This window comes from Bos javanicus, chromosome 19 (genome assembly GCF_032452875.1).
Source record: "Bos javanicus breed banteng chromosome 19, ARS-OSU_banteng_1.0, whole genome shotgun sequence".
Classification (NCBI taxonomy): domain Eukaryota; kingdom Metazoa; phylum Chordata; class Mammalia; order Artiodactyla; family Bovidae; genus Bos; species Bos javanicus.
The window spans coordinates 41155696-41180306 of NC_083886.1; the positions used below are offsets into that span (position 1 = coordinate 41155696).

General features: G+C 36.9%; 2 protein-coding genes across 7 annotated transcripts in view; both read right to left on the reverse strand.

Annotated features, from left to right (window-relative positions):
- The window catches only part of FBXL20 (F-box and leucine rich repeat protein 20), a 105341-nt gene that overhangs the window by 14277 nt on the left and 66453 nt on the right, over nt 1–24611 (reverse strand). For 5 of the 6 annotated variants that reach the window (XR_009731373.1, XR_009731372.1, XM_061391631.1 and 2 more), the window contains exons 3-9: nt 19023–19077; nt 16057–16131; nt 14797–14891; nt 14252–14320; nt 5317–5412; nt 3611–3737; nt 2194–2268 (exon numbers count right to left, since the gene is read on the reverse strand). Coding sequence is in view for 4 of the 6 variants with exons in the window: in XM_061391631.1 (XP_061247615.1) it covers nt 2194–2268; nt 3611–3737; nt 5317–5412; nt 14252–14320; nt 14797–14891; nt 16057–16131; nt 19023–19077 (592 nt within the window). In the remaining 2 variants the exon portion in view is untranslated. Of the gene's footprint in view, nt 1–2193; nt 2269–3610; nt 3738–5316; nt 5413–14251; nt 14321–14796; nt 14892–16056; nt 16132–18932; nt 18953–19022; nt 19078–24611 lie in introns of those variants that run through there. The other variant, XM_061391634.1, reaches the window with a different exon arrangement.
- Nucleotides 7185–11389, reverse strand: LOC133232341 (large ribosomal subunit protein mL53-like). Its single transcript, XM_061391636.1, has one exon. The coding sequence runs from the start codon at nt 7624–7626 to the stop codon at nt 7288–7290; it is 339 nt and encodes a 112-aa protein (XP_061247620.1). The 5' UTR covers nt 7627–11389; the 3' UTR covers nt 7185–7287.

Below are 24611 nucleotides of genomic sequence, written 5' to 3' on the forward strand. Positions count from 1 at the left end.
AGAAGCTATAATGGGGTTCTTTTAACCTAATGGGAGTAACAGGACTGGGAACAGCATGGGGTGCATCTTGGTGTAGGTTCAATTAAATGATTTTAAAACCTAGAAAACAGATAAGAACAGCAGTATTTTAACAGTATAAACACATTTACAAGTTCAAAATTGATACTAAGTTACTTTAACAACCTGTGGATGACACTACTGCAGTCTTATATCAACCATAGATCCATTTATTTCTAAATTTCAGTTTTATAATATAAAGACTATCCTAATTTAATGGAAACAGTTGTATCCAACTCAAATTTTGTATGTTTCAAATTACTGTTTTAATTTTAAAATGAAAAAGAACACAGAAGATGTTACATTAAAAAAAAAAGATGTCACGTATAAACATCTTGTATTGGATATAATCAACATTCTAATTTATCCCTATCTTGATAGATTCACTAATTTTGTGTAAGCCTCAGAATAAAGCTTTCCTGTCATCTCTGTTTAATCAAGCAGTATTCTTCGGTTGTAAGGACAACTGAAACAAACAAACAAAAACAAACAAAAAACCCTCAAACTTTAAATATTCATTGCTTAAATCAGTACGCTCTCAGTATTGTAGAACACACAACTGAAAATGGATGCAAAGACAGATACAAGATCTGTCATAAGAATGAGTTGATAAGGTGTATATACACAGGAAAGTATTGTGAGGGCTGTGCTGCCTTTTTTTCCTTCACGTTTTAAATTCTGTAAGGGATTATTGAGGGAAAAAGATGAAGAAAGTCATATTACCGATACTCATGATTTTTAAAAAGAGTAAAAATCTACTAAACTTTTATGTTTTCAACTTAGTCAAGAAAAAGAGACTGCATTAAGTACATACTTCGGTCACTTCAACAGTTTCGGGCAGAAACTTCAAGAAGTCTTATGAATGCTGAGAATCATTTCATCACATTGCACAGGAATGACGGATGGAATGACTCACGCCCTAAGATCTGGGTGAAGGTAAACAGTAAAATAAACACATGACGGAGCTGGTTCTTTATGCCAGAGGGTAGAGGAAAGGAAACCAAAACGGTAAACGCTAGGCATGGTATGTATGTGTTTATATGTAACATAAACATGTAATATCTGTGCATGTGTACATAAATAAAATCTGAAGATGTGTCAGTTTTTTCCTATCACTGTAAGATGACAGTTTCATGTTTACAAAAGTTGTGTAAGATCTTTCTTTCAGGCCAAAGACTTTAGTTTCATAAATGAAAGTAGGCAAATTTCTGGTAGTTAGCAACTATGGGAATCAAAATATCATCTCCTTAACTCAGTCTCTAGGAGCATCTTAAACATCACTTTTAGCACCATCCTTGCAGTCTACGGGGTCGCACAGAGTCGGACATGACTGAAGCGACTTAGCAACAGTAGCAGCTTAAGGGCTGGAAGGACAGGATGCTTAAACTGCACAAAACATGGCCCTGTATGTGTCACCCTAAAATGACCACTGTGCTCTTAAGTCTCAAGTGACCAAAGAATAAACAGAAAGTATAACCACCAGAAGGGTTAGCAAAAACAAGGAAAACCCTAACTTTTTTCACTGCAATGAGAGGCTCTTACTCCAAAGTAATACACATACGTAATTTTTAAGGCAAGAGAGGAAAGTTAAAGGTGTACCGTCACTGTTCTAGGATCCTGAATAGTTTCAGTTAATTCTACGAGCAAAATCCAAAATCAAAATCTTTTTTGTGATAGACACAAAAAAGTTGATAGTCTAAATAAACAAATCAAATGTAAACTATAAATACTGAGAATAATTTAAAGGGTATACTTTGCTTGTCATCTACTTATATCAGTGGTCCCCAATAGTCATGACTGATAGATCTTAAATTGATGTGACTGCAATTAATTTACCAAAAATATTTTAAAGACCAAAGTTTATGAATAATTTACTTCTAAAAAGTAAGTTTTCCTAAGTAGAAGAGAAAGGGGTGGAGTTGTACCTGAGTTTACTTGGAATTCTGTATAAGCTACTCTCTATCTCATCTACGTCAAAGGCCCTAGGAGTGAGCAATGCTGAGCATGTAAAAAAGCATGATGTTTACTTGAATCCTCAGGGATGAAGTGGACAAACTGCTGGTCATTATGACTGAAACTCTTAACATTACTGAAATGAATTACTAGCACAAAAGAGCGGTTGGAAGGACTGCTTACTAAGCAAGTCTGCAAGTTCAAAGTCACCAGTTCAGGACAGTGTGCACCTATGTACTTGAGAGCTTCATCTTCTAGCTAGAAAAATTAAAAAGAGAGAGAAAAAACTATTACTGATATTGTTTAGTATTGTAAAACTTTAAAATCTTAAAGGTTTAAGAGTGTACATACACACACAGAGTGTACACATTCATCAATACATTTTAAATGTAGCTAACGAAGTTTCAAAGGATCATATAAAAGTGCAATTCATATGATTAGTACAGTTATTAGTCTTTGTCATCAGTTTGGGCCACATTAATTTCGTATCACCAAATCAAGGGAAAGATAAGCACTGCCTAGTGTTCATGGATATTTCTTCTGATAAATTAAATATTCTTCACAGAATTCTCCGGAAGGATTTTGAAACTAAAGTAACTTTCACATTTCTACACTCCATGTAAAGTTCCTTAACAAACTTTTGGGAGCAGGAGCTGAGAGAGGAATCTGCAGTTTATCTACTGCTGGAAGATCACTGCTATGAGTACAGTGCTGAGACCAGATGGCAAGTAACTTGACTATAATGATGCATCCCAATCAATATTTTTCAGGGTTCCATAAATAACCAGAAGTTCAAGCTGTTGTTTTAAGGCAGTCATACTTTCGAAGCTCTGTTTCAAACAATGGGAAATCCTCCCATTATGGTGAAAGAATGAGGGCATTAAAAGAAAAACAGAAACCAAGGCATGGTTTTAGCAACCTTTAATAAAAAAAGGGGGAATAAGAGCATAGCCCTACTTTGTCAGTCACTTCTAAACCCACTCTTGATCATTTCCTTCCACATGTTGTTACCATGTCAAATCCTTTTTTCCCCCACTGTAAAACACTGAGATATTAAAAATTTTAATGACAAAATATGTTGGATTTGTGATGTGACTGGCAGGAAATAAGCATCAACACTATAAAATGTAGGTTGCTATAAACTTTGCACATCCAGCTCAAGGTCTCAGGCAGTTGACAACCTAGCGTGTTTTCTTTTCAGATTAAATTACATGAAACCTTTCTTGCCAACAGCACCTGTTCTATATGATTTTCTCTCCTCATCTTTGCCTCTCATCAAAAATTTTATCTTTGGTCAGGTGTTAATTTTTCTCCTTTTTGGGGGGCCGGGATGGGGGTGCGGAAGGCCATGCTGCATGGCATGCATGATCTTAGTTCCTCAACCAGTGACTGAACCCACGCCCCCTGCAGTGGAAGCGTGGCGTCTAAGGAATTCCCTCTTCTACTTTTTCACTCTAGGGAAAATACTTTAATTTTTGGTAAGCATGGGTTTTTGGTTAGTAACACACAACTACGTATCTCTCTAGCCAACATCCTGGGCTGCCCACCAAGCTCATGGCGCCTCTATCAATCTAAAGTTAAGACAGGGAGTTATTATTACCTGTGTGCAGCCTTTTAAGAATAAGGCTTTAAGACCTCCACAGCCTCTCACTAGAGCTTGGATACCATCCTTGGTTACTTGGTCACACCAGGAAATGTTTAATTGCTCCAACAGTGGACATCCCTCACTTAGGAATAAAACAAATGAAACAAACATATGACTAAATCCAACTCTAAAGGCACCAATGTCTCATTTTATTGGTTATTCCATAACAACAAAAGGCATATTTATCAATGCTTGCGGTGTTCACGTGGGAGACACCACTAGGAGGACTAGCTCAAATCTACCTTAACAAGCTCAAGCACAATGCTGTTTTTCAGATATATTAGATTTTATGGAGCTTTATACTTTTCAAAATATATTCTTTCTGCACTTATCACAACTTTAACAGTCTCAGACAAGAAATGGAAATTAAGTGATTCATTCATTCAAGTTAACAGAGTAATTAATGAAGAATCAGATTCAATCTCAAAGTTTTCTATCAAACAATTCAAGCACTTATCAAAGCATTAGTAATGAGGACATGGAAAATTTTCTTTTAAAAATTACAAAGGATCTGCAAAATTTTCTTTTCTGGGACATATATAGGGTATATTTTACACAGGCTGAATTTAGGATATATGATATTAGATCTCTGCCTTCTATCAAATACTATTTCATTTTTTGATTTAAACTACAGAAGAATTAACTATACATTTAAATTTAATTTACATTTAATTTAACTATACATTTAAACTATAGAAGAATCCCAAGCTTTAGGGCATTTTTTGGAAAATACTGCTTAGTTTTATAAAATAAAGCCAGGGATCTTGGTTCAAGTTCATTCTTCAGCATTAATAGTGTTACTTCAGGCAGTCACCTCAGGAAGTCTGCCAAAGCCTCTCTCAGACCAAGATTAGCAATAGTCCTTCTAAGTTCTCCTCAAATTGATGCATTCATTTTTACCCTGACACTTATTCCTCTGTACTAAAACATACTTAAGTGTCTTTTTTCTTCTTATAGACTCTGAGAAACTTAAGGATGACTTATTCAGTTACCTCCCATGGTTGAATCACAATAACTGGGATTCAGAAGTGTTTTAGATTTTATCTGGAAAGTGTCTACCTCACAAGATTTTCAAATAAATGAGCTCATTTACATGAAGTGCTATAAACTATGAACACTGTTATACTACCTTATTTACTATACCAACCAGCCTTAGATATATGTGTTCTTAAGTATAGAAGGAGCCACATTTTCATATTACTTACACTCTACTTAACTAAATTTAATTTCTTCTTTTAATAGTTTAATTCTTATTATTCATAATGTAAGTAATGCATGGGACCATAATCATTTATAAAAGGCTGATAAAAAAGTAAAAGTGCAAAGAGAATGGGCACTTCACCCTCCTTTCAAGAAATATCTTTTTGTAATGTAGTTTTAAAAATTACAATCACATTAAAACAATGAAAACCTACTGAGTGCTTACTACATACAGAATCCTGTGCTAAGCACTTCATTCATGTACAAACTACTATTCTGTTCAGAAATCCTAGTTACTGCTAGTCATTTCATCTGAATTTGTCCTATAATTTGGGCAAGTGGTAAAACAAAGGGTCAATTTTGAACCACAGTACATATCTATAAAACAAAAGTTTCTTTCAATTCCAACTTAAATAAGTATTTGTTCTGATTATTGGACATTCTTGTTATAAGAAATTTACCTCAGAGCTTTTAGAGACATGTTTGTTATTGATGTACAGGAAGCCAAGTCAAGGTGCCTGAGTTTGGAACAAAACTTGCTAAGGCTAGTACATGTACTGAAAAAGGAGAAAATAATAAACAAATATGAACACAGTCTACTAAGCATATAATAATATTATACATAATTTTCAATAAACAAATAAGAACACATCTTTAGAATTTCATACATGATTCTCAAGTATTACAAAAACTAAAATTTCCATACCCCAAATATTAATAAAAAGTAGTTATAAATCCAGGGATCTTTAACGTTGAGGAAGAGGTAGGTTCTCAAAGGATAAAAAAAGTTGTGCTGTGTATAAGAATTTGCACAGGGGGAAGATCGTCCTTGATTCACATTTGGAAACATTAATAGCTATTCACAGTGACTACATTTGTGCTGGTAAAAGATTTACAGGCATTTTGTAAATTCACAACACCAGAAAGCTAGCTAGAACATGCTAGCAAGTTGTGATACATGAAAACCAAAAGCTGTCTCTGCTCTTTCACTTAAATCTCTTTCTGTTCACAATAACCTTGTGCATGGCATTAACAAAATAATCAGATTTTTGCAAGGTATACTGAGGATGGACTAGTGTTAGGCTGAAAGAAACTAAGTTATGTAATACTACTGCCTGCTTTCCTTTATGAATTTGTTAAAAGCTCTTTTCTCACAGTGGTCAAGTTCCTCATTTAAATTTTTTTTTCAGGTATGGAAAATCTCAAATATACTCTCAAGACTAACAGAGAATGCACATATACCATCATTAAACTCTGACATTTATCAATATTCTACTCTCGCTATTTCATCTATTTCCTTTTTTTCCCTTGTTCCAGTCTTTTAGAGGAAATCCCAGACATATTATTTCACCATATATTTCACCAAATATTTCAGACATATTTCTAACATATAAGGATTTAAATTCCTTAATGTCTGACACCCAGTCCCAGTCTGTGTTCAACTTTTCCCAAATTGTATCATAAATGCCTTTGTCAAACTTCCTCTTGTGGTTTTCTTCTGCAGTTTAGTAATGAACACTCTTTCTTGAACATAGCCAATCATCTCTTTCCTTGGTGAAACGTCTGTCTAAGTGCTTAGGGCTTTTATCAGTTGATTAATTTTCTTTTTTTGGGGCCACATTGTGTGGCATGTGGGATCTTTGTTCCCTGACCAAAGATCAAATCTGTGCCCCATGCAATGGATGTGCAGAGTCTTGACCACTGGACCACCAGGGAAGTCTCAGGTCTATTTTTTTTTTTTTTCCCCAAACCACCACAGATCATGTAGTATTTATTTTAAAAATAGGCATATACGAGTACCCCTGCAGTTCAAACCTGCTGTTGTTCAAGGATCATTATAGACAGTATGCAAGATTATCAGTTTTATTTTGGACAGAAAGTGTTGCTGGAATTTGGCGAAAATTGGTAGTAGGTACCCTGACTATATAGCACAGAACTTAAGATTAGAGCCCAACACAAATATAGGATTTAACCCAAGAGGACAGTTCAAGTCATGACAGAAGACAAGATGCCCCAAAAATAAAAGAAAGGAGAGTAGTACACCTTTATGGTTAAGACAAGGGACCGGAGAGGAAGAGAAGTTCCACAAGGAGTGTATTAAGAGTGGCAAATGCGACTGAAATGGAAAGATGAGGACTGAGAAAACAGCATTTCTAATAGAGTAAGAGGTACCTTGAGTAGTGGAAGGAAAAGCCAAATTCAAAAGGGTTAAGCAGTGAGTGACGGTAAGAAACTGAAATAAATTCAAATTTGTCCGCACCCCTCGTCTTTCCTCGTCCCATAAACACTGGTTAGGTTTGTAGTCACAGGCCTCTTCTTTTTTTTGGCATTCTGTGGCCCTCCAGATAGTGATATAAGTAATTAAGTTCTTCTTAAATAAGTGTCCTTAGCAGTCTTGGGTTAAAATCTGTTGACTGGTCTCTTTTGTGCTGTCAGCACCCGGTACTGGCGCTAGGCTTGTCCCTGCTCGCCGCTGCGCCCCTGGCCTGGATGTGGGAGGCGAAAGCAGTGAGCACTTCCTGGGCGGTCAGGTGAGCGCCACGCATAATCAAGCGATGCCCATCTCCGAACAGCACGTCCACGCAAGGCTCGGAGCTGTCATGCCTCACGTCCGCAATCACTGAGCAGTTGAGGTTCGTGGAGCGAACTTTCTTGCTGCTCACCGCCTGGAGGAAGGAAATTGTCGATTCCACGTTCTTCTGGAAGGGGCAAGACTGAACCCGAACCTGCTTGACGGAGCGGAGCCAGAGCCGAGCCAAGGCCGCCGCCATGGTGACATCCGCCCCGGAAGGTCAGGCCTATTTTTAATTGGATTGCCTTGTTATTATTGACTGTAAGAATGTTCTCTGTATCAGTTCAGTTCAGTTCAGTTGCTCAGTGTCTGACTCTTTGTGATTCCATGGATGCAGCACTCCAGGCCTCCCTGTCCATCACCAACTCCCTGAGCTTACTCAAACTCATGTCCCTTGAGTGAGTGATGCCATCCAACCATCTCATCCTCTGTCGTTCCCTTCTCCTCCTGCCCTCAATCTTTCCCAGCATCAGGGTCTTTTCAAACGTGTCACTTCTTCACATCAGGTGGCCTAAGTATTGGAGTTTCAGCTTCAGCATCAGTCCTTCCAACGAACACCCAGGACTAATCTCCTTTAGGATGGACTGGTTGGATCTCCTTGCAGTCCAAAGGACTCTCAAGAGTCTTCTCCAACACCACAGTTCAAAAGCATCAGTTCTTCGGTGCTCAGCTTTCTTTATAGTCCCAACTCTCACATCATACATGACTAGTGGAAAAACCATAGCCTTGACTAGACAGACCTTTGTTAGCAAAGTAATATCTCTGCTTTTTAATTTGCTGTCTAGGTTGGTCATAACTTTTCTCCCAAGGAGTAAGCATCTTTTAATTTCATGGCTGCAGTCACCATATGCAGTGATTCTGGAGCCCCCAAAAATAAAGTCTGCCACTGTTTCCACTGTTTCCCCAAATATTTGCCACGAAGTGATGGGACCAGGTGCCATGATCTTAGTTTTCTGAATGTTGAGCTTTAAGTCAACTTTTTTACTCTCTTCTTTCACTTTTACCAAGAGGCTCTTTAGTTCTTCTTTGCTTTTTGCCATAAGGGTGGTGTCATCCGCTATCTGAGGTTATTGATATTTCTCTCAGCAATCTTGATTCCAGCTTGTGCTTCATCCAGCCCAGTGTTTCTCATGATGTACTCTGCATATAAGTTAAATAAGAAGGGTGACAATATACAGCCTTGACATACTCCTTTCCCAATTTGGAACCAGTCTGTTGTTTCATGTCCAGTTCTAACTGTTGCTTCCTGACCTGCATACAGGTTTCTCAAGAGGCAGGTCAGGTTATCTGGTATTCCCAACTCTTTCAGAATTTTCCACAGTTTGTGGTGACCCACACAGTCAAAGGCTTTGGCATAGTCAATAAAGCAGAAATAGATGTGTTTTTTTTTGGAATTCTCTTGCTTTTTCGATAACCCAATGGATCTCTGGTTCCTCTGCCTTTTCTAAATCCAGCTTGAACATCTGGAAGTTTACGGTTCATGTACTGTTGAAACCTGGCTTGGAGAATTTTGAGCATTACTTTACCAGTGTGTGAGATGAGCGCAATTGTGTGGTAGTTTGAGCATTCTTTAGCACTGCCTCTCTTTAGGGCTGGAATGAAAACTGACCTTTTCCAGTCCTGTGGCCACTGCTGAGTTTTCCAGATTTGCTGGCATATTAACTTTCACAGCATCATCTTTTGGGATTTGAAATAGCTCAATTGGAATCCCATCACTTCCACTAGCTTTGTTCGTAGTGATGCTTCCTAAGGCCCACTTGACTTCACATTCCAGGATGTCTGGCTCTAGGTGAGTGATCATACCATCGTGGTTATCTGGGTCATGAAGATCTTTTTTGTATAGTTCTTCTGTGTATTCTTGCCATCTCTTCTTAGTATCTTCTGCTTTCTCTATATATTCTTGATATATAATTTAATGCTTTTCAGTGTAGAAATCTGGTATTTCTTATTCTCAGTAGGTTTTTCATGGAAGCTTTTGATTATACTAAGGAAACTCCTTTCTATTCTTTGTTGCTTTTTTTCTGGCGGTGCCACTCAACTTGCAGGATCTTAGTTCCCGAATGAGGGACTGAACCTGCGTCCCAGCAGTGAAAGCACTGAGTCCTAACCATTTGAACCACCAGGAGATTCATAAATGAGTGTTAAGAGTTTGTTCTGTGCTTTTACTGCATCTAATGAAGCATCAGTTAGTTCTACTATTGCATAGCAAATTACCTTAAAACCGAGCAGCTTAAAATAATAATTATTTATTATCTCAGTTTTCATGAGTCAGGAATATGTGCACAGGCAGCACAGCAGGGTGACTTGGACTCAGGATCTCTCACAAGGCTACCATCAAGGTATACTAGCCACAGCTGGAACCATCTCAAAGGTCGCTAGATACTGATTCCCTTCCAAACTCATTTAGGTTAAGTGGAGGTTGGCAGACTTAAGATGACCCAATTCCAAGCTTCCCCATTTGGTTTTTGATAGAATTTAAGTTCTTGCTGGCTGTTGGCCAGAGACCTCAGTTTCTTGCCACATGGGCCTCTTCACAGAGCTACTCACAAGAGGGCAGAATGCTTCCAGAGCTGGAGAAGAAAGTAGAGCAAGATAGAAGACACAGTCTTTTTGGAACCTAATCTCCAAAGTGATACACAATCTCTTTTGCAGTATTCTATTGTTAGAAAATGAGACACTATGTCCAGTGTACACTCAAGGGGAGAAGATTACACAAAAGTGCAAACAGGAAGAGGCAGTGATTATTTGGGGGCCAGTTTAGAAGCTGCCCATCACAATGAAAATGATCCTGTGGTTTTTGTCCTTTATTCATTCCAGAGGACAGTAAATCTCAGCAGCTGCTTATTTTTGTATGTCCAGGAAGTCAAGAATGGTTTTGGTATTTTTAAATGGTTGAAAGAAAGTCAAAAGAAGATACTATTTTGTGACATGTGACATTAAACTATGTCTCAGCAACATGAGATAAAGTTTTGTTGGAGCAGAGCCATGTTCATTTGTTAACGTACTATCTGTGGCCACTTTGTAAAACACTGGCAGAGTTGACACTGACAGAGACTACAAGGCCAACAAAGCCTAAAATATTTCCTTATCCAGCCCTATACAGAAAAGTTTGTTGTTCTCTGCTTTATTCTAATATTATGGAAAATTACATTAATTGATTTTCAGATGTTAAACCACACATATTTCTGGGATAAATCCCACTTAGATAAGACCCAACCCTTTTATATGTTGCTGGATTCAGTTTGCTAATATTTTATTAAGTATTTCTCCATCTCTGTGTCTGAGGAATATAGTAGACTTTCTTTTATTGTGATGTTTTTGCTTGGCTTTGGTATCAGAAAAATACTGGCCACACAGGACAAGTTATGAATTATTCCTCTTTTACTTTATGAGTGAGTTTGAGTATTAGTATTCTTCCTTCTTTTGATGGACTCACCAGTGAAGTCATATGGGCCTGTGCTTTTCTTTTTGTGGGACAATTTTGAATTGTTGTATTTACTTCTATAGATTTATTCAGAATGTTAATCTGTACCTTCCCAGGAGTTCGTCCATCTCACCTAGGTTGTCTGATTAAATGTATTTATGATACTACCTGACAAACATTTCATCTTGTCTGCTTTTGACAATTTGAGTCTACCCTCTTATTTTCTTAGTCTAGGTTTATCAATTAAAAAAACTTTTTTCAATGATTACTGATTTTGTTACTGTTTTTGTTTCCTGTTTCACTGATATCCATTCTAATCTTTATTTTTTCCTTCTGCTTGCTTTGGGCTTTGCTCTTCTTTTTGCTAAGTTTTAAAAAAACTTTATGTATTTATTTTTGGCTGTGATGGGTCTTCGTTGCTGCATGTGGGCTTCCTTTAACTGGGCAAGCAGGGGCTACTCTTCGCTGTGGTGTGCCGGCTTCTCACTGCTGTGGTGTCCCTTGTGGAGTATGGGCTCTAGTGTGAGCAGGCTTCAGTAGTTGCAGCGCACGGGCTTAGTTAGTCTGCGGTAGGTGGAATCTTCATGGACCAGGGATCAAACCCTCATCCCCTGCATTGGCAGGCAGATTCTTAACCAGTGGATCACCAGGGAAGTCCTTTTCTAATTTCTCAATGTTGAAGGCTGTTACTGATAAAGAGCTTTCTCTCTTTTCTCTTTTGTGACACAGGATTGCAGAGCTATATTACTATCTTGGCCACATCCCATTAATGGTGGTAGCTTTTCATTTTCATTCAGTTCAAAATTACATAGAAGCATGATGCTGAATTTCCAAAGATTCTGTTGAGAATCTCTAGTTTAATTTTCTAGTTCTGGTCAAAGAATATATTTTGAATGATTTTAATCTTCTTAAATTAAGACTTATTTAGTAGCCCAATCTATGCTCTATCCTACAGAATGTTCCAAGTATGTATCTAAAGAATGTTTATTCTGTAATCATTGGGTGGAGTGTTCTATCTGCACAGTATGCATTTTTCCATCTGTTTACTTTCAACCTATTTGTGTATTTCAATCTAAAGCTTGTCTCTTATAGACAGCACAAGCTGGGTCTTGTTTTTTAATCCATACTGACAATTTGTCTTCTGGGTGAAGTGTTCAGTCTGTCCACATTTAATAAAAATTGTTGGTTTTTTAATCTTTTTTTTTTTTTTTTGTGGAGGGGTGGAAATATGCTGCATGGCATGTAGAATCTCAGCTCCCTGACCAGGGATGCAATCAGCAACCCCTGCATTGAAAGCATGGAATCTTAGTCACTGGACCACCAAGGAAGTCCCAGTAAAATTACTGATATGGTTGCATTTTCTCTCCCATTCTTTTTCTGTTTGTTTCATGCTTTCCTTAAGTTTGTTTTTCTATCTCTCCTTTACTGTTTTCTTGTATCAGGTGTACTGTTTCAATTCCTGTTGATTTTTTTACCTTTTCCCTGAGTTATTTTCTTATAGTTTGCTCATAGAATACAATATGTATCTTAATTTACCACAATCTATTTCAGAACAGTAACTTAATTCTCACAAAAACATTAGCATTTTACTCCAATATGTAATGGTTCTGTTCTCTCTCCTTTGTGCTATTATTTTCGCATGTTCTAACATATTTTATATATTACTCCTATAAATATCATAGACCTATCAATACTGTTGCTGTTCAGTTGCTCAGTCATGTCCGACTCTTTGTGACCCCATGAACTGCAGCATGTCAGGCTTCCCTGTCATTCACCGTCTCCCAGAGCTTGCTCAAACTCATGTCCATTGAGTTGGTGATACCATCCAACCATCTCATCCTCTGTCGTCCCCTTCTCCTCCTGCCTTCAATCTTTCCCAGCATCAGGGTCTTTTCTAATGAGTCAGCTCTTCACATCAGGTGGCCAAAGTACTGGAGCTTCAACTTCAGCATCAGTCCTTCCAATGAATATTCAGGACTGATTTTCTTTAGGATTGACAGGTTTGATCTCCTTGCAGTCCAAGGGACTCTCAAGAGTCTTCTCCAACACCACAGTTCAAAAGCATCAATTTTTCGGTGCTCAGCCTTCTTTATGGCTGCCTTATTTAAGTTCTGGCAATTCTTCTTCAGTTCAGTTTCCCAGCAATTGTTCTTTCCATTTTAGTTATTCTTTGCCCAGCTTTGTGGGGTCTCAATATGTGCATATATAGTTTACTCTTCAGCCAAATTTATGAAGATTTCTGTAGTCTTTTTTAGAGTCAGCTTCCCTCTTTCCAGACACCTATTTGGTCATCCTGGTCTCCCAGAACTTTGATCTTTCTCTTCAAATCAGACAGAACTTTGTGCCCTGCTTGCATTCCTTCTCCTGTACCATTATCTCAAAAATGCCACCAAGCAGAAAGCCACGACAATCATAAGGCTCACCTCATTTGTTTCTCAGTTCTGCTCTGCATGTTGTCCAACATTTCAGACTGCTTGCTTTCTATGTTTTGTACAGTTTTAGAGCTGTTTATAGCAGGAGGGCAGTGACTGTTGTTATCAGAAACAGAGGTCTCCACTTTTGATTTTTGAAGTCTGTATCTTTTTTCTTTTAAACTATATTTAATATACTGCTAAAGTCACTAGAACATGCAAAATTCTGAACATTAACCTGTGGTTATTTGATGATTTTAAGATATTTAGATTTATGAATTTAATGTGCTTATGTTAAAAGCTTTTGTTTTTCAGAAATGCTTATTGTAGTAATGCATGTTGGGACTTCCCTGGTGGAGCAGTAGATAAGAATCCTCCTGCCAATGCGGGGGACACGAGTTCCATCCCTGGCCTGAGAAGATTCCACATGTTGCAGAGCTACTAAACTCGTGTGCCACAACTAGCGAGCCTTCACTCCAGAGCCCTCAAGCCTGCATGCTGCAACTACTGAAGCCCGTGCCCAGAGCCTGTGCTCTGCAACGAGAGGCCACCACAATGAGAAATCCCCACACCATAACAAAGAGTATCCCCCACTTGCCACAACTAGAGAAAGGTTGCTCAAAAGCGACGAAGACTCAGTGCAAAAAAAGAAATGCATATTTACACTGTTTAGGAATTTTTCACAAAAAGATAAAATGAATAAGATAAAAGAGTGGGGGTATAGAGAAAACAAAACTAGCAATATTACTAAATAATATCAAGTAACTTAAGTTTTATTTTAAATTTTGAGGCAGAATTTGAGCCAAATTCCAAAATAAGCTTCTTGTTCCATTTCTAACTTCTAAAGTTGCTTTCTCTTTCTTGAAACATCATTTCTCTATGAAACCAAAATGAAATTTACTAAATATATTTAGCAGCCTGCATTAAAAGCTAGTACAGGCAGGACATAATGGGCTATGACTTACCCTTCTAAAATATAAAATACTTACGCATCTGTAGTCTTTGTACACCCATTGAGATTCAGCACTTCAATGTTCCTACAGTTTTGTGCAAAGGTTCTTTATAGGAAAGAAACAAAGTAAAGGGTCTGAGGCAAAATGTGCACAATTCTCAGCATTAAAAAAATAATAGAAGATACAAAACGGCAAACCTGGATATTAGTACAAAAAGTCATTAAGTTACGAATAAATTAATTTTCAACCATAAACTTTTAAACATCAATCTTTTTGTCAACCAAAGTTAAAATTATCCGAGCTTGAATTAAACAGACAAACTTTACTCAAGGCTCCAAATGAACCATTTATAATATGGGGAAGCTGGTTTTTGTGGGGGAGCACATGTTCTTGTTTTATTCCCAAAACCACACATCCCACTACTGGATACTGGTATGATAAGCAATGAATGTGTATCTGGGTTCAGAACAGCTTAAGAATATGAAAACTATCCCAGCCTTTTCTGGGTGAGATGCTGCTGTGTCTCATGTTGTTCTTTACTTCAGTCAGTAAGATCAGTTAATGGGTAGTTATGTTTTTACCTTAAAGCATTGTCTCCTACTCCAAGACACCCACGAAGACTTAACTTTCGTAAAAAGCCCCCACACCTTTTTGAAATATTCTCCACTACCCGGCCCTGTAAAAAAGAGAAGATAGGTATACAAAAAGATAAGCCACCAAGTCTTGAAAAGGACATATTCTCATTATTAAAATGCTTCTAACTCGTTTAAACAACCTAATTAAATCAAATCAGCTTTCTTGGTCTATTTAAAATATGCCTAAACTCTACATTGTTATTTATTTTGTTCATCTTTAAGATACTTTGTATTTGAGGAAATGGTGCTCTGTAGTTCTTTTATGTCACTGTATTATTGTTTCGGTACATTTACTATAGCACTCTAAATACAGCAGAGACTCAATGAACACTTAACAAAAGCTTGCTGAATGATTTTGTGGGTTATGTTGCTTTATACATTTACATCCATGAAGATAAAAAGAATTGGGAAAAACAAAAACCCACCATGTTGATGATACTTTCTGAAGATAATGGAAAGTTCATGTAAGGTTTCTTAAACTTCTTACATGAATCCTCAAGACAACTAAGCTCCATTAATATGTTAAAAACAAAAACAAAAACCCAACCCAGTTGAAAAAAATCTAAACCTAAATCTTACTTAATCCTTGTAACACAGTGAGGAAGCTATGATTTGCACTCTCCAGATGAGAGAACCAAGGACCACAGAGTTAAAATTCAGGTTAAAATAACATAAGCTTAAGCCATTCTCCATTTGAGAAAACAGGCAATACTAAGGCTGAAATATGAGAGAGAAATGAGAAGGGAAAAAAAAAATCTTTCCACAGCAAAAGTAATCCAATACATTTTTCTGGAGAATGAAAGAAAAACTTATCTGTAGGCTCTCCTAGAACCCAAAATGCTCATCAAGAAGAATTTATGCAAATATTATGCCTCAGTAAGTTCTTAACTCCACTTATTTTTCCATAAACAGATATAAAAAGACTTCCTAAAAAGAGCAAACACAGGTCCATATTTCTACAACAAAAATAAAAACAAAAACTTAGTAATAAATAATTTACTATTATTTCAGTAAAATAATTTTGCTTATTCTCAAAAGCTGATCAAGTTCTTGGGGAACACTGCAGGCTCTCATGAAATTCGGATGCACTGAAATTAATGGTTGCTCTCTCCAGGGAAAGGAGATTTATATAGCTGAGGCTAATTTGTTCCATGCTGTAATTACATTCTAACAAGAGAAATGGGGCCACACACCACATAATTATACCTCAATATCCCTCTGGAAATCAAACAGGTCAATTCGCTGCCAGTTACTGCCATCCAAAGCTAGAACATTCCAGGCCTATTTTGAAGAAAAAGACACAAAATGAGAAGCTGAAATGAAGGGAAAAAGCCAGTGAAGTCCAAGTTCAAAAATCAACCTAATAATGATTGAAATTGTCCAAAAAAATGTCTCAGCACACCCATCATTAACTCCCAAAAGGTGAGTCTCATTTCTGATTCATGTTTTATTCTCTAAGTAGATTATCTCATAAATGAGTGGGTACAGAAATTAGCAGCTGTGAAAGATCTTACATTAGGGGGCTGGGGAAAGGACAGGTTGTAATAAGTACCATAGTCATAGACTGTTTTCTAACTGGAATTTCTAATTTCAAAATGAGACGATCCAATTGGTGAAAAGCGAGTCTGTTACTCCAGGAGAAAGGTGAGGAAGAAACCAAAAAAAGAAGATGGACTCTGAATGTACTGTGTTCAATACATATATCATGTTTGATAAAAATATGCTAATCCATAGCATCGCTTGTTTGGATCTGAAACTGTGACCTGGGATTTACAAAAGACACTATCATTTCTCTATATACGTGACAGAGACTTTAATGCTTTCCTCATTACCAACGAGCTCACTCAGGCATGTTTTCCAATTGGTTATCTTTCCTTTCAACTCAGTTCAATGGTAATACATTTCTTTAATTAGCTAAAGAGAGGCAAGAAGGCTTTTCAACTTTTCAGGATAAGGTGAAAAATGACTCTACAGTGTTAACTTGCTATGGATCATTCTGCATTGTATTTTAATCAGAAAGCCTTTAAAAGTTTTCCTTATTAAATTTAAAGTGTATGCAAAGTCTTAATCCCGTTAATTCATAAACTGAGAATATCATCTCCTTTTACAACAATTCAAAACACAGATTCGAAACACTGAAATTGTAAAAAGGAAACTGCAGGCACACTTTTAAGTCCCAGGTAACTGTCATACAACCAGCAAGACATATGCCAGGGGTATAGGAGAAAACAAAGTTATTATTCTAGAAATCTTTAAGGTTCTCTTAGGATTTCAATGTTACGTTTCATCTTGTGGCTTCATATTTTTCTAATTTTTTTTTCCTCCTTTCTTCTTTTAAAACATTTTATCTGTCTTTCATTAGCTGTGCTGGGTGTTCGTTGCTGTGTGGGCTTTTCCCTAGTTGCTGCAAGCAGGGGCTACTTTTAAGTTGCAGTGTGCGGGCTTCTCATTGTGGTGGCTTCTCCTGTTGCAGAGTACAGGCTCTAGGGCATACAGGATTCAATAGTTGTGCTTCCCGGGCTCTAGAGCACAGGCTCAGCAGTTGTGGTGCACAGGCTTAGTTGTTCTGTGGCATGTGGGCTCTTCCTGGATCAGGGATCAAACCCATGTCTCCTGCACTGGCAGGCGGATTCTTTATCACTGATCCACGAGGGACGCCCCCAATGGGTTCTTAAATGGTTCCATGGAAGACAAGAACTTGTAAAGATCATGTGTTCACTAGATTCATAGGCTAAATATACCTCTGGTTTGGCTTGATATTTCTCATTTCCTCACACTACTTTTTCCAGCAAGCAGGAAACATGCTAAACTGAGACTAAAATTAGGAATGACAGGTTTCTCTCCAGAGTTTTTTTTTTAAAAGCACATTAACAAAATACTTCAAGTGCAGAGAGTAACAGGCTAACTACTGATGAACCAACTGTACAGATTTAACAAAGACTGGCATTGTGCTTCCTTTTAAGTTAAAACACATTAAGAAGGAAGAACCTGAACATGAAAACAAAAACTAAAACTCACTCAAATCAACACTCTTGAGATGAGACTCTGCTACTGAACAGGTTTAGACACCAGTCTGGGCGTTTTGTTTCTCAGTGATGACCTCAGCTTCAAATGTAGACAGAAAAGAAACCCCAACTCATTTGTACCAGCTATGACTAGAGCAACGACTCAGGCACCAGGAACAGAAATGTCATGAATAGAAATCATCAAAATATGACTGCCTGTTTCCTAAATAGCTGATACAGTTTCAGTATGGCTTTTAGGATGTAGAAATTATATTAACGTTAGCAAGATAACGTGAATTTTCTATGCTAAGTTTTGTGCTTTTTTTTTTTCCTGAGGAAATCAGTGTTGGAAACTTTAAGGAAAACCTGTCTTTACAAAGATAAATACTCTGATATAACCAACCATATTACATATTCAGCACCTACAACTATACCTGGCACATAGTAAGGTTCTCAATAAATATTTGTTGAACAATCAAAAAGCCATTGTCTATTTTATAAAAAGGTGGTAAATATATGTATTCACTCATGTTATTAAATATTATATATCTATATTACGAAAGAGACTAGGAATGGTTCATAATATAATTTTCCCACAGCAGAGACTCTATTCTTAGTATTACTGGCAACAATAGGATTATGATATTTCACTGTTTTGTCACAGTAATGTCAGTTGTCAAAAGTTTCTAAGTAAGAGTAATGCAGAAACTGACTTTGAGAAAGGAATTTGGTTTGTGCTATAATTTCTTAAAAATTAAATTCTAGTTATAACCTTTTGAGAAAAAAATACCAGGAGATATCAAAAGCTTTCCATATATATACATAAAATGAAGTAGGAAAACATAATGAAACACTGTATTATTACAGTTCCAAATAAAGTCTAATCTTTTTACTTTGCACGTTTAATATGCTTTTTCCTTGAAGATGCTTCCTCTGCACGTATTATAGAAATAGTCAAGAGTTTCAAAAAACTAAAGTTAGCAACAATATATATAGTAGAATTCCACTGCAGAATTAACATGGGTTTAGGTATGCCATGGGTGCAACAACATCCTTGGAAACATAACACACAACTACCATCTGAAGGAAATGGTTCGTCTGCTACAGAAGCTGATTATCATTAATGTCAGCAAGGAATCCTCTTCTAATCATGTCAGCCACTCTTACCCTGGAGACCTGAGCACAGCGACACAAGGTAACAACATCCAGAAAAGAAAATATCCTAAAAAGAGATGGAGAAAAACTTTACTATACATTATATGACAAAGGAGTTTCTCTTGATTTTTGCCTATAAATAATTGGTTATGTTAACACATGCAGGAAAAGACAGAAGTCCTTTAAATAATCACACAAAAAGCTGAAGCAATTTATACAACCCATATAAAACATACGGGAAAAAGTCATCTTTTACCTGATAATGTTATGTGTAAGTACAAGTTCAATCATTCACATTAAGGCATGATAAAATATTTCCAATACATTTTTTCTTTAAAGTAAAAAAACAATTTCCACACCATGATTATCAAAAGAAAGAGGCTAGGGGAGAGTTATCTTTATAAAGAATTTTACAGTTATGAAGGGAAAAAAATAAAGTATTGGCAACACCTAAAAATTAGCAAATATAAAATGTTAAATCTCTATGTATTTAATTCCAATTTGGGAAATTGTAAAACTCATTTAACACATCAATGTCAGGAAACACCACCTAAATTTTTTCTTAGACAGTTTAGTAGTATTGTAGAGACTCTCTTAGAGAGTTTAATATTATTGAAGCATTATTACTTGAAATAATTAACTTGCCTAAAGAACGATAACTCTCTATACCATAAGCCACCCATAAAAACAGGTCAGAGCATTCTGGCAATAAAGTGAATGGGTCACTTGAGCTTCAAGGTCTCCTTACTCATGAATACTTTTAAAGGGCATTTTGATCTCAATAACAAGTGAAGCTCTTCTGCACGTGGCAAAAGGTACAGTATAGCATGTACTTTATACCTGTGGCGGATTCATTTTGATATATGGCAAAACTAATACAATATTGTAAAGTTAAAAAATAAAATAAAATAAAAATAAAGATGATATTCCTTGAAATAGCTGGAGATACTGGAGTGTTACAAAATGGAGGTCAAGAAGCATCAATCTGGAGATGAAGGCTACACTTTCTGTTCCAAGTTACTGTAACAGAACAAACTATTTGGTGATTAGAGGCTGTCAATCACATTTTAGAACTTGGAATAAACTGAGTTAATAATTACATCAGACAGAAAAGTTATGTATATTTTGTAAATAAAGTTTTTTAAAACTATTTTTAAGTTTAGGTAATATACATAACATGAAACTTACCAGCTAAACCACTTTTAAATGTACAGTTCAATAGTATGAAGTACATTTACACTGCTGCACAAGCACCACCACCACTAGCCATCTCAAGAACTTTCTCATTTTCCCAAACTGAAACTCTATACACAGTGAACAGTGACTCCTCACTTCCCTTTCCCCAGCTCCTGGCAACCACCACTCTGCTTTGTTTCTCTATGAATTTAACTACTCCACATACTTCATATGAGTGGAATCATATAGTATCTGCCTTTTTGTTACAGGCTTCTTATTTCATGTCTTCAAGGTTCATCCATGCTGTTGAATGTATCTGAACTACCTTTTTAAAAGCTGAATAATATTCCAATGTATACATATACCATATTTTCTACATCTGTCCATAGATGGAAAGTGTGAACACCTTTCTTGATCCCTTGAGGTGACCCTGCTACAACCCTGATGGCTCTCTTTAATAAAATAAAATTTCCATCTTTCTAAATACTGATTACAAACACCATTCCCAAATAAATACATACACTATGAATCTAGGTACCTCAATTCCTAAAACAGTAAGTTTACCTAATGCAACAAACCTTCCTACACTGCTTAATGCTGCTGCTTTTCCCTGTCATCCACTATATACTATCGTTTTTGTGGAGCTTCCTCAAGATCCCATTTCTGCCAAATCACCAGTAATCCCTAAGTAATTTGCATAAATATAATGTTATACATGGCAAGGACACAGGAGAGAAATTTTAGATAATGGATCCTCGTTAGACTAGGTTTAGTAACCTTTCAACAGAAAGGTTCTCCACAAAATAAAGCATAATAGACAGACATGAAACCTCAGGTTAGAGGTCAAATATAGACCTAGGAGACTCTCTGAAGCACATATCCCAACAATCATAATTCCATTCTTAGAATGTACTATCTGGGGTTCTAATGTCAAAATTCCCTTGAGTTGGCTTTTCACCTGGGTTTGACATTATGCTACATTAAAGAGAGAAAGAAGACAAATACAGTCTCTGTGCCCCTCTGTGGCAATACTAGTTTGGGCTTTCCAGTCCTGATTTGGACTCCTAGTAAGATAGATGTGATAAGCTTCTGTGCTTGAAAGTAAAGTCGCTCAGTCATCTCCGACTCTTTGTGACCCCATGGAATTCTCAGCCTTTCCCTTCTCTAGGGGATCTTCCCAACCCAGGGATAGAACCCAGGTCTCCTGCATTGCAGGCACATCCTTTAACCAACTGAGCTATCAGGGAAGCCTAAGATGGATGTGATAAGCCTCTGTGCTTAAATTTCAACCACCCCACAGTCTGTCTAAATGTCTGCTATTATTTAGTAACTTCTGACTTCTACTTATCCTAGGAGATAAGGAGAGACAATTACCTTTAGAAACCCAAATATATGGACTGATGGGATAAGCTGCTAGAGTTTCAGTTACAGTGACTGGGTGCTGGAGGAGGGGAGAGGCCAGTTGGTGAGGATGGTGAAGAGGAGGCTCACAGAGAGCATTTATCCTTCTAAATATGGTTAACATTAATTTTAAAAAAAATCAATATAATTTTAAGTATGCATTTGTAGGATAAGTCAAGGTGAAACAATACTACTATTTTCATATGACAGGCAAGAACAGTAAAACTACATTATACTGCTTTTCATCATCTTCAGGCTTGGTACTTTACACTGCAACCCTTTACACAACTCCTTCTTGAGGATACCTATTATCCGTAACCAGAATGGTTACGATCAAAGAGATAAGAAAACTAAGGGCGAATGAAAGGTCTGTTACTATTGAAGCATCCTGCTTGACTGGTTCAATAAAAGTCTTTCCCCATCTTTTATCAAGAGATTGTTGAAAAACTGGCCTAGCTTTAGGCCACCCAAGTTTAGGTAAAGTAGGCCTCATCTTCCCCATTCAAGCAAAAAGACTTTGGCTAGGTTTCTGAAATATAATGCGGAAGAAGTTAGGGTCTAATTATAAGTAGATGTTATTGCCATATGAAAAAAAAAGATGTGCATGGTCCTAGAGAAGGTAGAATTTCTGAGTGTGGAGCCCAGATATCTGCAGAAAAAAAAAACAATTTCTCCAGGTGATTCTTATGAATATTATATAAAGGTGATAATTTATGATTTTCAAAAACATTTATAAAAGATGTGCAATTCAGATATTTTTAAAGCAAACTGCAGACAACTACACCTTCATGTTTTTAACCCGTTGATCATGGACTGAAATACACCAGGGTAGAGAGATGACAACAGTGAATAACAGCAAAGCCTTTTCATTAATTTACAAATTCAAATCTCTAGATGAAGAGGAATTTTTTTGGTTAATCCATACCCACTAACAAAAAATGAACGTCAAAGATGGCATCTGCCTGAGTTTGAGATCTAATACTCAAAAGAAGTCAAAGTCAAGAATCATTCTTCAGTCAGAACTCATTTTTAAGATTCAAAAAGAAGGATGGGGATGGGGCAGAAAGGAGGGACAGATCTCCTGTTGGACAGATCTATCTGGTCTCTGATCATGTTTGTTTTATAAACTCAGAAATAAAATTCGGTTCTACTTCTGGTCATGGCTGAGTAAGTTTCCACTGGACTAACTTTCTAGATACAACATCAAATTGTGAACATAAAAACAACCATCTGAAGGCAACAGAGATGAACAAATGCAGGCAGTTATTAAAGGGGAAAAGGGAACAACAAGCGACTCTGCAGGTGTTTTGTTTTTTTTTTCATGGGTTTTATTCTGAGGACAGGTTGTACTTGGGGCTCTTAGAACTTGCATAGAAACCTGTGAAGGGGAATCAAGAGCAGAGTCTGGAGCAACCATAGGCAACAGGAAGTGAGCAGAGAAAGAAAGTTAGAATGATGTGAGGGAGCACAAATTCCGTCCAAACCCCCAAGAGACCTCTGACTACTGTGAGTGGTGGAAACACTCCAAGCTGCTAAATTTAGAAGAACTGAACTTGCATTTCAGGGGCCACCCACAACATGGGACACAAAGTTTGTAGGCTGGGGACAGCCAAGTTACCTATCTGCTAAAAATAAACAAATGAATACATTGAGTAAAACTCCAAACTGAATACACAGAGATGAATAAAATGAACTAAAACATTTTAAACGAATAATGTAAAAAAAGAAAACCAATGTAACTTTTGAACTCTGTATTTTCTGTATATCACCAGGAAAAAGACCAAAAACAAACGAACTCATAACAAAAAACTATAAATAATGAACTCTAATTAGATTGCTCAGAGTGTAATGGGTTATTTCATGTGCAATCTAAGATTGAGTAAATAAGTAATTATATTGTAGACAGAGTCGTATTTCTCCCTTAGAGAAGAAGAGTCGTATTACACCCATAAATATGGAAAGGAGAGCTAAAATGAGCCTTAAGGTATTAGACTAGGATTGGAGCTGTTAGTATAAACTGGTTATATAAGAGAATTGTCATGTTTAATTTATCTATTCATCTATATATAGATACAGATATAAAATTGCATAAAGATGTGTTCATGCACTACCCACCTCCAAACATGTATTTCTTAGCTCCATCTAATGAGAAGATCTACAAGCAATGATGTCCAGTAGCAATAAACATAGGTAGGGTAGAGATCTTAGTTTCTAAATACCATTCTCCACTCAAAATCATCCCTGTGCTCCTTGCAAAAATGTCTGATTCCAGGACTGGGTCAGGAAAAGTACAAGAAGATCCTAGAGTATCTTGTGCCAAAAAACAAGGATATATTCAAAGAATGATGGGACATATTCAAAGAACATAGAATATAACCCTAAGGGACTCCCACTGGCTAAATTTGCAACATTTTGAGCAGAAAACAAATGCGATTACCACACACTGAATAAAATAGGAATTCATGAGTATATATTGATGTTACTAAAGAAAGGAAAAAACGGGATAGAAGGGAAAACTCTTCTTCAGAGAATTCCAACTAGTAAAATGTAGAAGTAAAGATGGAATTAGAGAATCACCATTTGGTAACCACAACAGTAATAACTGTTTCAAGGAAGAAACAAAAACTTTAACTGACTGAGTTAATGTTTGATGAGAAAACAAGATATTCACATAGTCTCAAAGTATTTCACCACAGGACACTTACTAATGATAAGGGGGAAAATGGTAACATTACAGTGGAGAAATCTGGCAGATACCACCTTAACCTGATGATCTAAGTTAACATCAACAGTAATGGGACAAACAGACATCTTATGCTTATGATACCAACAATGAGGGAGCCTCCCAGATGGTGCTAGTGGTAAAGAACCCACCTGCCAATGCAGGAGACATAAGAGATGTGGGCTCGATCCCTGGGCCAGGAAGATCCCCTGGAGGAGGGCAGGGCAATGCACTTCAGCATTCTTGCCTGGAGAATCCCATGGACAGAGGAGCCTGGCGGGCTGCATTCCATAGGGTCACAA

What these genes read in the sequence shown, in the direction of transcription:
- LOC133232341 (XM_061391636.1), bottom strand. Translation starts at nt 7,626, where the DNA reads ATGGCGGCGGCCTTGGCTCGGCTCTGGCTCCGCTCCGTCAAGCAGGTT.